Source organism: Lampris incognitus, chromosome 15 (genome assembly GCF_029633865.1).
Source record: "Lampris incognitus isolate fLamInc1 chromosome 15, fLamInc1.hap2, whole genome shotgun sequence".
Lineage (NCBI taxonomy): Eukaryota > Metazoa > Chordata > Actinopteri > Lampriformes > Lampridae > Lampris > Lampris incognitus.
Genome location: NC_079225.1, coordinates 29,329,303 through 29,343,010, shown reverse-complemented (window position 1 = coordinate 29,343,010; position 13,708 = coordinate 29,329,303). Strand labels below are relative to the sequence as shown.

At 41.0% G+C, this 13,708-nt stretch overlaps 2 protein-coding genes across 2 annotated transcripts; one reads left to right on the top strand and one right to left on the bottom strand.

Moving 5' to 3' along the window:
* Window positions 1-625: 625 nt before the first annotated feature.
* On the top strand, window positions 626-3,810 carry faua (FAU ubiquitin like and ribosomal protein S30 fusion a). Its single transcript, XM_056294577.1, has 5 exons — window positions 626-699; window positions 1,192-1,273; window positions 1,448-1,592; window positions 3,297-3,352; window positions 3,580-3,810. Exons 2-5 carry the CDS (start codon window positions 1,199-1,201, stop codon window positions 3,703-3,705), a joined length of 402 nt encoding a protein of 133 aa, XP_056150552.1. The 5' UTR covers window positions 626-699; window positions 1,192-1,198; the 3' UTR covers window positions 3,706-3,810.
* A 1,711-nt stretch (window positions 3,811-5,521) lies between these two features.
* Window positions 5,522-11,801, bottom strand: fkbp3 (FKBP prolyl isomerase 3). Its single transcript, XM_056294843.1, has 7 exons — window positions 11,659-11,801; window positions 11,187-11,288; window positions 10,711-10,812; window positions 7,230-7,365; window positions 6,990-7,057; window positions 6,710-6,807; window positions 5,522-6,319 (listed from the first exon to the last, which is right to left on the bottom strand). The coding sequence occupies exons 1-7, from the start codon at window positions 11,761-11,763 to the stop codon at window positions 6,265-6,267; spliced, it is 666 nt and encodes a 221-aa protein (XP_056150818.1). The 5' UTR covers window positions 11,764-11,801; the 3' UTR covers window positions 5,522-6,264.
* Between the last annotated feature and the right edge of the window lie 1,907 nt (window positions 11,802-13,708).

The following is a 13,708-nucleotide window of genomic DNA, read 5'->3' as shown; positions in this document are numbered from 1 at the left end:
AAAGCAATCAACTCGGGCCGCATAAAACACAACAGCTAAGGGTCATTAAATTCATTGAAAAAATCAAAACTTGCTAAAACAGATACTTTGTTGCACAATAACAGTCTATTACAGGATAGCGTTCTCGCCCATTTCAGCGCGATTTCTGTTTCTGAATGTCACTGCAGAGCTCGATATCAGGTCTGTGCTGCAGGCTCTCGTCTGTGAGGCGAAAGCGATATTTGGATTATGGAGTTCATGCTTGAGGTAGGGAGACAAGACAGGCAATAATTCGGTGTGGAGGATGTAAGAATTAATTTAGACCTACAACAACAATAAATGAAGTTAAAATGTTTAAAAATAACCGCTATTCATTTGCATATCATTTTTGTCAAAGCCACAGGGAACCGCCACAGGGCCAAAAGAGAAGAGCCCCGCATGCGGATACGAAGCCGCAGGTTGCCGACGCCCAGGTTAAGAGGAAAGAGTGCCCCAGGAGGAACAGGGTGAACGAGTTTTTTTGTTTGTTTTTTTTTTTAAAGTTTTTTTTAACAGTGTTAACGAGTGTGGTGGCCATAGTCACCATTTTTTGGTAAATGTAATGTAATAAAAAAATCCTTTAAAAAAATCGTTTCCGGTTGACGTGCTTTACACATGCGCAGTGTCGACCCCCAGAAAGCCCTTTTTATGCCTTGTGTTGAACGACTAGCATCAAACGAGGTATGGCCTGTGTGTTTTGACCCATAATACCTATTTTCGCTTTACGTAAAGAGCATTGAAGCTTAGTAAATGGTTAGTATACTCTCTTATATTCTTCAAGGACAGATTTGTTCGGTGGCTTGCTGATTTCAATTCATTTGATGACACTTTCTATAACGCGTGCCCCATGTGGCTAATATCGTTAGCATAGCATTAGTTAGCCTTTAGCAAAGTCCGCTTCCAGACACGTTGCTTTGCTACTTGAGTTCGCATCAACGTGATATTTGTCAAAGCGTGTCTTTTGGTTTAGTCGTGTTCTCAACAGTAAGTTATCTTTAAACTGCGAAAATTATTTTATCTCAGTTTGGGCTTGTTAATCGGTTGAATTGGGGAACTGCTGGCCGAACGTTAAAATAACCACCATCATTAGCGGGCTTTGGGGAGCACAGAGCGAAAATCGTTGTATAAAAATCAAAGTAGGTGACATTATACCTCCATTGGTTTACATTGCAGCGTCAAGATGCAGCTCTTCCTACGTGCCCAAAACACACACACCCTTGAGGTCACCGGACAGGAGACTGTCAGAGACATCAAGGTAAGATGTCGCAAGTTGGTTAAACGCTAACCAATATTGGCTGCATTCCTTTGACTTTTCCTATGTGATATAGTTTATATTTAGCTTCCACCTGTTGTCACTCTGGAGTAGGTGGTAATCCGGATTTGGTTGTACAAAATGACAATAACCATATTTTGTACATGTGCATTACAGACTCATGTTCAGGCACTTGAGGGTCTCCTGGTCGAGGACCAGGTGCTGCTGCTTGCAGGTTGCCCGCTGGAGGATGAATCCTCTCTGGTGTCCTGTGGCATATCTGAACACTGCACCTTGGATGTAGCTGGCAGGCTGCTGGGAGGTAGGTAGTCTAGTCATACTCTGCATCATTTTCTTCCATGGATTAAAATTTTACATCGCTATGATAGATTTCTGTCGACTGGATTCCAGAGAGGCCATGTATGAGATCAATGCAGGTTTTTGCGCCAGGTTCACACTGGATACAGAGGCACTGCGAAGTGTCAATTCTTGAACCTGGCTATTTACGCCACAAGCGCGTTTCTCTGGGCCGGTCAACAAACGATGTGGGATTCAGTCGCAGTGTGTGGTGAAAATAGACCGGGCGCTGAAATGATCGCAGTTTTGCGCAGCGCCTAAACCGAATGAATGGGGAAAAAAACTATGCTGAGAGTTCTCTACCACTCTGGAGACAAAGGATACTGTATTAGCTCTAGTATAGGGAAAAAAATCTTAATATTGGGTTTTTAAAAAAAATGGGAGTTGTTTTATATTTCAAGTCTAGACAATTAAAATTGTTTGTTCGTTCATTACAACGGATTACATTTTGAATGGAGAGAGTACCGGAGAAACTACTGTAATTTATAGTGTGAGTGTTTTTAGTCTGTTTATAGTGAGTCTTTCAGAGTCGGTCAGTACTGATATCGCTTCATTAGTCCAGTTTAACCTGTAGGCGTTTCCTTAAGGCTGCTATAATGTGTTTTGCTGCCACAGAGGAAATAAATTCATGACGAGGGAAACGAGTTCTCAGTGTCTCTCGACGTCTTTACTGCAGAAGTGAACCAGGGAGAAAATCTGTCAGGCAGCAAAAAAATTCTTGTCTCAGATAATGAGCTAAAAAAGACAGTCTGAAAAATGGTAACTGTCCTAAAAAATTACTATGCGAAAGGGATGAGAGTGAGAAAGGAATCAACTTGCTACAGTTGACTAGTGGCTACTGGGAAAGTTAGCTGTCTACAGATGTCCAACCAAACAGAAACTTCAGTAAGCAGCCAAATGCTGTTACATTGTCAAACGGCCATGGGACGATGAGAAAATTGCAGTTCTATCAATCAATCAATCAAGTTGCGTTTATTGTTATACCAATTTTTTGTATAGCGCACAGTGCGATCACTCACAAAAATGTGAAGGATTACTTCACGACATAGCACTTACTTCATCAGTGAGCATATTGGTTTCACTTTTCTTGGTAATGACTGAATGTACTGGGAAAAACAACCTATGTTGTTTTTATAAATGTTGTAATAATGGTCCAAAATGATGTGAAAATGCATGTTTTCACAATGCTTTTGCTTTAATCCCTGTAGCTTCTGAATGTTCATTGAAAACTCATCAAGTCCTATTTCTTCTCTGAGGGAGTAAGAAAATCAAGGAGGGGCTGTTTTATGGCAGAATAGATTGATAATGTATTGTCCAACAAGAGTTTTTTTTAGCCTCACATACAGTGAATATGTGTACACATACATACCACACGATATTCATAGAGAATAGGGAGACAATACATTAAAACAAGAGTTTAGAGATTCGGTGAGTTTAGAACTTGGTACAAACGGTGTTGTGATAGCTGAGCATGTGCTGTAGACCATAGTTCCTCCATAGAGAGCATATTTGTGATGATCCTTAGAGCTATCAAGCTCAGTCTTGCAATATTTCTTGAATTTTCTGTGTATATGTTGCACAAAGAGATGCACAGAATCAAATTTATTATGCAGAATTCGAGTTAATTTGTATGGTACACGTTGACCTAAATTTTCTTTCTCTTTACCAGGTAAGGTCCACGGATCTCTGGCCCGTGCTGGAAAAGTGAGGGGACAGACACCCAAGGTTAGATGATGTGATCACTTTACTGCTCTTCCTCATACAAATCCAAATGTGGTTTAACAGTTGATTAGGGCTTCTTCTTTTTTTTATTGAATCAATATGGAATTACTGTAATGGTCAGTGAAGCTTTTTCAAGTGTGAGACATTATGAACTTTGATATTGTCTTACTTGGTTAGAATATATTGAGGTCTAAGGCAAGAAATGCTTATTTTTCTGTGGTGGTCCTCAGGTTGACAAGCAGGAAAAGAAGAAGAAGAAGACTGGCCGTGCTAAGCGTCGTATTCAGTACAACAGGCGCTTTGTGAATGTGGTGCCCACCTTTGGCAAGAAGAAGGGACCCAATGCCAACTCCTAAGTGCTTGAGTGTCCCAGAGGAGAAACTTTACCATCATATCTCACCAGTTTTTACCAAGTGATACATATATTTCTCCTGCACAGAATAAAGACTATACTTGGGGAAGGTCAGTGTTTGGTGTTTATGCTGCAGTTGTGGTCTCTTGTGTTCTATTGAATGACTTGGTATGAAATATGTCTTTCTATAATGGCATATCCACTTTAGAAAGAAAATAGAAGAACTGCAAAATAAGATGAGATAAAAGGAGAAAAAAGTGAAAGCAAAAACAAATTAAAATCAATGTGGAAAAAAGGCTGAAGGCACATGAAAAATTGAGTGAAAGCAAGGCTGAGAAGCTATGTTTTTAGGAAGTTCTCAAAGCTGATTTAAGAACTTTGTCATTGTGCCAAAGCATAAAAAAATTGCAGGTGTGTCAACCTCAACATGGTGTATACATGAGAGATAAAAAATATAAAATATCTGCAATAAAAGGTACAGAGTCTAAACAATACAAGTGCAAAATAAGATGAGTCAGGATAACGACTGCCCAATCTGGGTTTTACAAGTCTGGATTTTAGGGCTGTCCGGATGATAAACATTGATAAATGCAGGAGTAAAAAAGAAAATTCTTGGTACTACTTCAAACACAATGCACTGTAAGGCTTCCAGTCTGCTTGGAATTAATGTATGCATGAGTCTGAGTTGGAAATTGCTAAACATTGCAGTACATTTTTGAGGTAAAGTGCTGTTGTCACATTCCTTAAGGTGATGCCTGGAATAAAGAAGTCAATTACAACACCCAAATAAAATGTCTTCCATAGGATTTACTATTAAGCTACATGCTATATCAACCTCATAAAGATCTTAACTCCAGTCATTAAAACCCAAGTTTGGTCTCTGTCCACTGAAGATTGTCTGAAATTCATAGTATTTTAAGGGGCCATTTGCCTGATGTCAGAAATGTCAATCCGGTACACACCCTTTTCCATCTTCAGTCGGACATTGCCTCCACTGTAATCGGTTTCCGTGGGGGGATTCGATTTCCCTAACCAATCAATAGAGACCAACGTATCCACCTGACTAACGTCTTTAAGTCGCCAATGATGCGTGGCCACGCAAACATGCTGGTTTTGCCGGGGTTTTAAGAGTGGAGCGGAGCGACGTAAAAACAAAGTACCATGTCGGGCGACATTAAGAAGACCCCCTTGACAACGGAGTTAATCCTGCCCATGGCGTTGATTGGCTAATCATTAGTCCCGCCCCCCCACGCGGCGCCCATTGGATAATTGTTTTTTCAACCAAGGAATCACTATCCAAAGGAGTTGAATCAAGTGCAGCTGGACTTGGTATATATCCGTGAAGACGTTTCGCCCCTCATCCGAGAGACTTCCTCAGTTCGTGCCTTTCTGACTAGGTCTGGTGAGGAAGCTCACCAGCCAGTCAGACTAGCTTCGTCTAGTCAGAAAGGCCTCAGTTCGTGCCTTTCTGACTAGACGAAGATAGTCTGTCTGGCAGAGTAGCTTCGTCTAGTCAGAAAGGCACGAACTGAGGAAGCCTCTTGGATGAGAGGCGAAACGTCTTCACTGATATATACCAAGTCCAGTTGCACTTGATTCAACTCCTTTGGATAACCATGACCTGGATGAATGAGAACATTCACAGACATGTCAAGGAATCACTGTTTCACGTCATGGTGCCAGACCAGACGAATCAGTCAACTCGGTGGAGTGGGCGGATTCAAAAGTCTGGATCCAGGCAAGCGGCCATGGTCAGTTGGAATGGCTGAGATACTATTTTAGTGCCATCAGCACAACAGCAGATAATCACAAAGCAGTCATTTTGTAAGGGCAGGAAACTTTATGTAAATAATGGTGAGCTATATCCTGTAACAGACAAATCTGATGTCAGAGAGATATTGAAATGACAATTCAAGTGAACAAGATAGGTGAACTTACTGAGTATGCCCAAGTAACTGGTGACCATGAACCTGACAGACTAGTATAGTTCCCTTCATGCAAGCAATATTCTAAGCATTACGGAACAGTTCTGAAATCGCTTGTTATAAATGATAATGTGGTAAACCTTGAAAATAGCATTGAAACATGAGTATCTCAAACTACTCATTGTATATAGGAGTTTCAATGACAGTGATGGCTTTTTTTATGAATTATATCACCTGTAACATGCTGTTTTTATTCACACTAACATTTAACTTCAGTGTCAAAAACTGGTTTATTTATCCTTTACAATCCACATGCAAAAGAACAGAAGGAAACAAATTAATCCTATCAGGGTGCTCAATATGTACAATATTGACAAGTCATCACATTTTGGCCATGCTAGAAAGGACAACTATAGCACCTTAAATTCAAAATGCTATAACAACTGATCACCGTTTCATATTAAACCAAGTTGTCATATGTGACATAATGATAAATGAGACAAGGTCAAGACAAACCAGGCACAATATAATCCAAATGTTATTGTAACTTAGAATTTGTAAAGCATGGCCATTTAGTGACATGCTTTTTCTTTTTTTACATCCTTTAGATTTAGTGCATGCTGGCCAAGGTTCATCCGTTAGTCCAAAGCCACCAGCTCAACTTCAAAAATTAGCTTTGCATTAGGTGGGATTCTGGGAGACATTGAGTCAAGGATAAGACAGTGGCATCTGCAAAGTGAAGAAATTCAAATTACTGCATTACTGTAGCCTTACTCAAAAGTTCTCCTGTACTTGAAGGACAAATCAAGCTTCAAATGAAGTCATAACAAAATGACATAGGATAAACATGTTTTAGAGGCAAAAGCTAGTAATTCAATATAAAATAGTGTAAAACAAAGTTCATGAGAATGAAGCCAAAGTGACAAAAATAAATTGGCAATATTTTGCCTCACAATCCTCCCATCCTAAAGAGGTAATGGAAGGTTAAGGTTAATTCACCAAACAACTAGATATGAATCAATGTTAAAAAATAACAGATGTGTCATTTATACAATATGCACAAAATGCATATTGAAAGGATACTTTGAGTCAGGAAGACCCTTCTTTCCATAGGCCCATTCTGGCTCAATCTCCACTCTGGCCGTTTCACCCTTGCTCATCGTTAGCAGGGCCTCATCCCACTATAAAAAGTAATTACAATTAGTGAAAGGTTGTGGTGGTGGTTGTGATGGAGGGTTACTGAATAAATGACAGTTACTTCATATAACCATGGTGAGGGCTGCACTTTGTAGAACCTTTAAAACTTTGTATGGCGCCACAAGGCATCAAAGATGGAGGTAGCAAGGACACAGATATCACTTACTCCTCTAATGACTTTGCCCAAGCCAACCTTGAAGCTCAATGGTTTCGTTTGCTTCTTCTTTCTGGCAGCTGTAGCGAAAAGGGAAAGGCAGGCAAAGTTTAACAGTGGAGGCCACTTCACCATAAAAAGACGGGCACAAACAACATTACTAAGTACAGCTTACACATTTCAGATAAAATATTATTACATTTTGAGCAAAAGTGTAAGGAGGGGCAGAAATAAATCGCAAAAATGTCATACTTGAGGGAATATTGGTGTCAAAGACTGTTCCATCTTCCAAGGTTCCAGTGTACCAGCAGCTCACAGTGTCACCTTTCTTTGGAAAGTTAGTCTTGTCTCCTTTCTTCAGGACCGACTTGGTAAACTTGGGCGGACCCTGCAAAACGTAATATTATGATGGACTGCAATTTGCAATAAGCAATTTGTAAGTATACAAATAAACTTTTACCTATTCTGAGTTATATCTTATAACTACTACTACTTTTGGCTGCTCCTGTTAGGGGATGCCACAGAAGATCATCCCTTTCCATCACTTCCTGTCCTCTGCATCTTCCTCTTTCATGCCAGCCACCTGCATGTCCCACCTCACTACATCCATAAACCTCCTCTTTGGCCTTCCTCTTTTCCTCTTCCCTGGCAGCTCCATACTAAGCATCCTTCTCCCAATGTACCCCGCATCTCTCCTCCACATATGTCCAAACCATCTCAATCTTGCCTCTCTTGCTTTGTCTCCAAACCGTCCAACCTGAGCTGTCCCTTTAATATACCCATTCCTAATCCCGTCCTTCTTCATCACTCCCGATGAAAATCTTAATATCAACTCTGTCATCTCCAGTTCTGCCTCCTGTCTTTTCATCAGTGCCACCATCTCCAAACCATATAACATAGCTGGTCTCACAACCATCTTGTAAACTTTCCCTTTAACTCTTGCTGGTATCCATCTGTCGCAAAGCACTCCTGATACTCTTCTCCACCCTGCCTGCTCTCTCTTCTTCACCTCTCTTCCACACTCCCCATTACTTTGAACAGTTGACCCCAAGTATTTAAACTCAGACCTTCATCACCTCTACTCCTTGCATCCTCACCATTCCGCTGTCCTTCCTCTTGTCCGTCTTGTTTCTACTGACGTTCAATCCTCTACTCTCTAGTACGTACCTCCACCTCTCCAGGCTCTCCTCAACCTGAACCCTACTCTCACTACAGCTCACAATGTCAGCAGCGAAAATCATAGTCCACCGAGACTCCTGCCTGATCTTGTTCTTCAACCTGTCCATCACCATTGCAAACAAGAAAGGGCTCAGAGCCAATCCTTGATGTAATCCCACCTCCACCTTGAACCCATCCGTCACTCCTACCGCACACCTCGCCACTGTCACACTGCCCTCATACATATCCTGCACCACTCCTACAAACTTCTCTGCCACTACCGACTTCCTCATACAATACCACACCTCCTCTCCTGGCACCCTGTCATATGCTTTCTCTAAATCCATAAAGACACAATGTAGCTCCTTCTGACCTTCTCTTTACTTCTCCATTAACATTCTCGAAGGAAACAATGCCTCTGTAGTGCTCTTTTGTGGCATGAAACCATACTGCTGCTTGCTAATCATCACCTCTCCTCTTAACCTAGTTTCCACTACCCTTTCCCCTGTCTTCATGCTGTGGCTGATCAACTTTATACCTCTGTAGTAGCATCACCCTTACTCTTGAAAATTGGTACCATTATGCTTCTTTTCCACTCTTCAGGCATCCTCTCACTTTCCAAGATTGCGTTAAACAACCTTGATACAATCTAGTTAAAAAATCTACTTAAAAACTCCACTGCCATCTCTCCTAAACAACTCCATGTCTCCACAGGTATGTCATCTGGACCAACCACCTTTCCACTCTTCATAGTTGCCCTTACTTCCTCCTTGCTAATCCACCGCACTTCCTGATTCACTATCCCCACATCATCCAACCTTCTCTCTCATTTTCTTCATTCATCAGCTCCTCAAAATACTCCTACCTTCTCAACACACTCTCCTCGCTTGTCAGCACATTTCCATCGCTATCCTTCATCACCCTAACCTGCTGCATATCCTTCCCAGCTTGGTCCCTCTGTCTAGCCTATTGATACAAGTCCTTTTCTCCTTCCTTAGTGTCTAACCTTTCATACAACTCACCATACGCCTTTTCATTTGCCTTCGCCACCTCTCTTTGCTTTACGCTACATCTCCTTGTACTCCTGTGTGCTTTCTTTATCTCTCTGACTATCCCACTCTGCCGACCGCTTTCTCTGTATATTTTACTGTACTTCCTCATTCCACCACCAAGTCTCATTGTCTTCCTTCTTCTGTCCAGATGACACACCAAGTACCTTCCTAGCAGTCTCCTTCACTATTTCTGCAGTGGTTGCTCAGCCATCCGGCAACTCTTCACTACCACTCAGTGCCTGTCTTAACTCCTCCCTGAACTCCACACAACAGTCTTCCTTCTTCAACTTCCACCATCTGATCCTTGGCTCTGCCTTCACTCTCTTCCTCTTCTTGGCCTCCAAAGTCATCCTACAGACCACCATCTGATGCTGCCTGGCTACATTCTACCCTGTTACCACCTTGCAGTCTCCAATCCCTTTCAGATCACGCCTTACATTAGATATAGTCCACCTGTGTGCACTTTCCTCCACTCTTGTACGTCACCCTGTGTTCCTCCCTCTTCTTGAAATATGTATTTATATATTGAGTTATATCTTATAACTAAGCTGTAAATACCTGATAACTGGCAAAGAAAGGTAAAACAACATTGCTGGAGCTAGTGGGGACTCAGTGTCTTAAAGGAAAGCTTTGCTGTTTTTCTATGTATTGAAAGTAGGCAGCATTTTTGCCAACTCGCTCTGTCTCATTGGGCAGTGCAGTGTATATGTTGAAAATTTGCCCTTCAATAATGTCATCAGCAAGAAATTAAGACTGGTGAGAAATATCAGCCTTTTCTCTTTCTAGATTCTGAGTCACACCAACCTCATCACGCTGACACAGAAACTGTCGAAATGTTCGTTTTGTTTGCACCTGTTAAAATATTGTTACTATTGGGCTTGTGCTCCAGATCCACTCCTTTATTCAGATTCCATGTCCTGTCTATGTGAGGCAATGGTTTTTAGTCGGCTGAGTCAGTTTTATCCTTATTTTTATTGAAATGTTGAATACACTGTTAATGCATGTTGCTTTAACATAAGCTGTTACTTTGTTACCTAACATTATTTGACACGTTTTTAATGTGTTTTGCCAAATGAACTTAGCAATTATACCTCATGGTAATTTTTTTATATGAATGATAAAATGTGATTTGCTTATTATGTAACGTTGTCATCAATTACTTGATCATCATAACAAAATGTGAGTCGCAGGGTGGAGACCTGGCTCTGGAGGCGTTGGATCTCACACTGCAGTGTTCAGAATGAATTCTGGGTACCGTAAGAACGGCTGAATCTAGTCACAACTTAAGTGTAAGCAAAAAATTGTGTTTTCTTGGCCAATTTAGGGTGTATTTCATGTTTCTTTTTTTTGCTTCAAGAAACTCAGATAATATCCAAGCTTGACAGAACATCCATAATAATGACATTTCTCTTAAAGGTCACTTGAGCAAGGTAGATAGCTTGGTCTCCCAACTGTCCACTTCCTCCTATCTAGAAAAATACATATCAATCTCACTCTGAAAAGTCATCATTCCCAACCAGTACCTCATCCACAACTTCTGTTTTAATTTCTTTGGCCTTGTCTTCAATCTTCACAGTTTTAACCTGCTCAGTCACTTCTTCAACGGGTTCTGTGCCTTTAAACCTCTGCAAATGCAACCACCATAACATAAAATTTACTGTTACTCACTGTAGTTGGGGGAAAAAATTTCGGTTAATTGAAAGACGGCTGCCTTCCGATGAGGCTCTCCTCCACATTCACCAATCATATTTATCCCACGACTGGTGGGATATTTATTACATTCAATTAATGAGTTTATGTCAACTTATCTTTTAAGGATGAGTGGCTACACTGGAGAAAAATCAAAATACTGTCTAAAAACTGTCCAACTTACACAATATGCAATTTTATTCGTATCTAGGTTGACGACCTGGGAAAAATATTATTTTACACAAAATGTACTGTTGTGTGCACACCACGATCACACTATGTATATTAGTTTGCAAACACAACAACTTACTTTGCTCTCGAACAGCTGACTGTAAGCGATTATAAGTTGTTCTTTTTTGGCTGTTTTGGCGACATTTTTTATGTTTCCCATCAGTTTGTGCTCGGCGAGAAACTGAAAAATAAAATGACATTCTGCCAGTTACGGGGTTCTTTATCGAGGCCTGCCCACTCGCCAACATATATAAATGAACGGCTGGATCTCTGGGATGCTGACTGTCAGCAACATTATTCAAAACCAGTTGAAAACACATGTATTACGTGCTATTTCAGACGAGACGGCGCTGTTATTGCAATGCACTGTGAGTCTAACGACCATTAATACTCTTTAACACTGTCAACATTACCTTAAGCACACTGGCATGAGGCTATATGCTAATGACTGCTAATAATGCCCACGTCTAAAAATTCCCGTGACGAAAAAAATGTGCCCTCGCAGTTCAAGCCGCCCCAATTTAAGATGCAGTATTAAGCTTCAAACATACCGAGTGAGCTGCATTGTCTTGAATGAATTTTATAATGTCTTTTTTGGGCAGATCATCACTATTGAGGTGCTCATCGGACCATTCTCGTGTTGGCTCAGCCGCCATTTTGAAAGGCAAACTGATGAAGTTTGACCTCACTGGGAACCGTAGAAACCCCGGTAAATTATTGTTCTAATTTAATTCTCAATAGCTCTTCCAGACGTGAGGGTTGCTGGCCGATTCAATTAATTTGCCGTCCATTAAATAATTTCTAATGCGTTAAATGTTGGTAGAACTTGGTAGACAGAAAACCCCCAAAACAAACTAATAATAACAACCTATTACATTTGCGTCTCATGTGACCCAGTGGAAAAAAACAGTATTTCGTCGAATGGAAGAACATTAACTTCACTACTGACCGTTGTATAAAGTTCAATCAATAATTGATCTCACCAATAACTGAGCACAAATATGTTAGATTATTTTATTCAGCGTTTGCTTTGTAACTCATAGTTTTCCATGACAAACTTTAAATATGACATATTTTGACTTGGCTCCAGTGGAAACTTGTAAAGCAGTTTTAGAAGAAAACATTTTTATCATAAATAAACTTAAAATTTCGCACTGAGGAGGCGCGAAGGCGCGCATACACGTACGCATATACGTCACGCGCACGCGCGCACCTGACCAGCAGAGGGCAATATTTCCCCATTTTCCAAACTGGATTTAAACAATTCTTTTCATTTTTAAACAAGTACGTTTAAGTTTAAACTGGCCCATATCACTCAGTTCAAGCTGAAAGGTAATAACAGAGACAGAATACGTTTTATTTATTTTTTGTTTTTGTTTCTTTTTTGCACGTTCAGTCAAACTCTGAAGATATTGTAACGTGCATGGATAAGTAGACACGCTGGCCGCTGACTGGCGAGTCTGACCCTTCAGTCGAGCGGTTAGCGATGTCTCCTGCAGTGCGTCGCCAAACGCGGACCGGGTACAACATACAGTCTATGCCTTAAACTCTTTCGGCGTGACCCACTTTTCCAATATGTTTTACAACATCCAGTTATCATTATTTGGTTCTTTTGGAACTTTTACGCGTTCTCGAGTATAAAAACCTAAATACTGAAAAAAGAATTGCAATGTGAAGGCAATTTTTTTTCAGTTATTTCAGTTATTTTTTTAAAAACTCTTAAACTCTTGTTAATGTAACCTATTTTTCTGGACTTGCCTGTTAGTGATTTTAAGTTCCTGTTATAAACTGTTGCCACAGTATATGCCTTGAGCTCTTATTTTGAAGGCTGAAGAGAGAGCGGAAGTGCTGTACGCAGTGTTGTTGCTGTGGAGTTCTGTTGGGGGAAGAATCCAAATTCGCGTCTTAAGCTATGACGTAGGCACGTCCCTGTTGCGTAGGCGCGCGCGCGCGAATTTGCTTCCGGCTCCATCGACTTGTTGACAATTCGCGTCTTAAGCTATGACGTAGGCACGTCCCTGTTGCGTAGGCACGCGCGCGCGAATTTGCTTCCGGCTCCATCGACTTGTTGACAATATGCCTCACTGCTGTGTCCCCCTTTGTTTAAATCGATCAGAGAGTAAAACTGAGACCAAACTGTCTTTCTATCGCTTTCCTCCGAAAGACAAAGATAAGAAGAGGTGGCTGCAGTTAATACGGTAAGTTGCTATTGAAGAAATGCATTGAAAATCGAAGTTTGGCGCCGACTTTTGTGCTAAGTGCAGACTAGCTACCCTGCACTGCAGACTAGCTACTACCGGTAGCTACCCTCTTGTTACCGAAATCCACGTTACATACTAGACAGGTATTTAGATTTTTAGCTAATTCAACAAGCGAGGATCAATATATGTGCTTTTCCATATTGTAGTGGGAAATGCCTGGGGATGTACTTGGAATGTTGCACTGGGCTCGTGCAGCTAGAGGACCAATCACAGGTTAGCTCGCGCTGTCACAGACGCAACTATATTAGACACCGCGGGAGAGACAAAGCGCCAGAACTGTTTAGTAACCATATCGTAGACTGTCACCTTAGCGTGGGATAGAGCAGGGAAACCTAGCGTA

Bases quoted from the DNA above. Each gene is read 5' to 3' on its own strand.
- faua (XM_056294577.1), top strand. From the start codon at position 1,199: ATGCAGCTCTTCCTACGTGCCCAAAACACACACACCCTTGAGGTCACC. The intron at 1,593-3,296 runs GTAGGTAGTCTA...TCTCTTTACCAG, and splicing joins AGCTGGCAGGCTGCTGGGAG to GTAAGGTCCACGGATCTCTG. The intron at 3,353-3,579 runs GTTAGATGATGT...GGTGGTCCTCAG, and splicing joins TGAGGGGACAGACACCCAAG to GTTGACAAGCAGGAAAAGAA.
- fkbp3 (XM_056294843.1), bottom strand. From the start codon at position 11,763: ATGGCGGCTGAGCCAACACGAGAATGGTCCGATGAGCACCTCAATAGT. The intron at 10,813-11,186 runs GTAAGTTGTTGT...TTGCATTTGCAG, and splicing joins GTCAGCTGTTCGAGAGCAAA to AGGTTTAAAGGCACAGAACC. The intron at 6,808-6,989 runs GTAAGTGATATC...TACTTTTTATAG, and splicing joins TGGGCAAAGTCATTAGAGGA to TGGGATGAGGCCCTGCTAAC.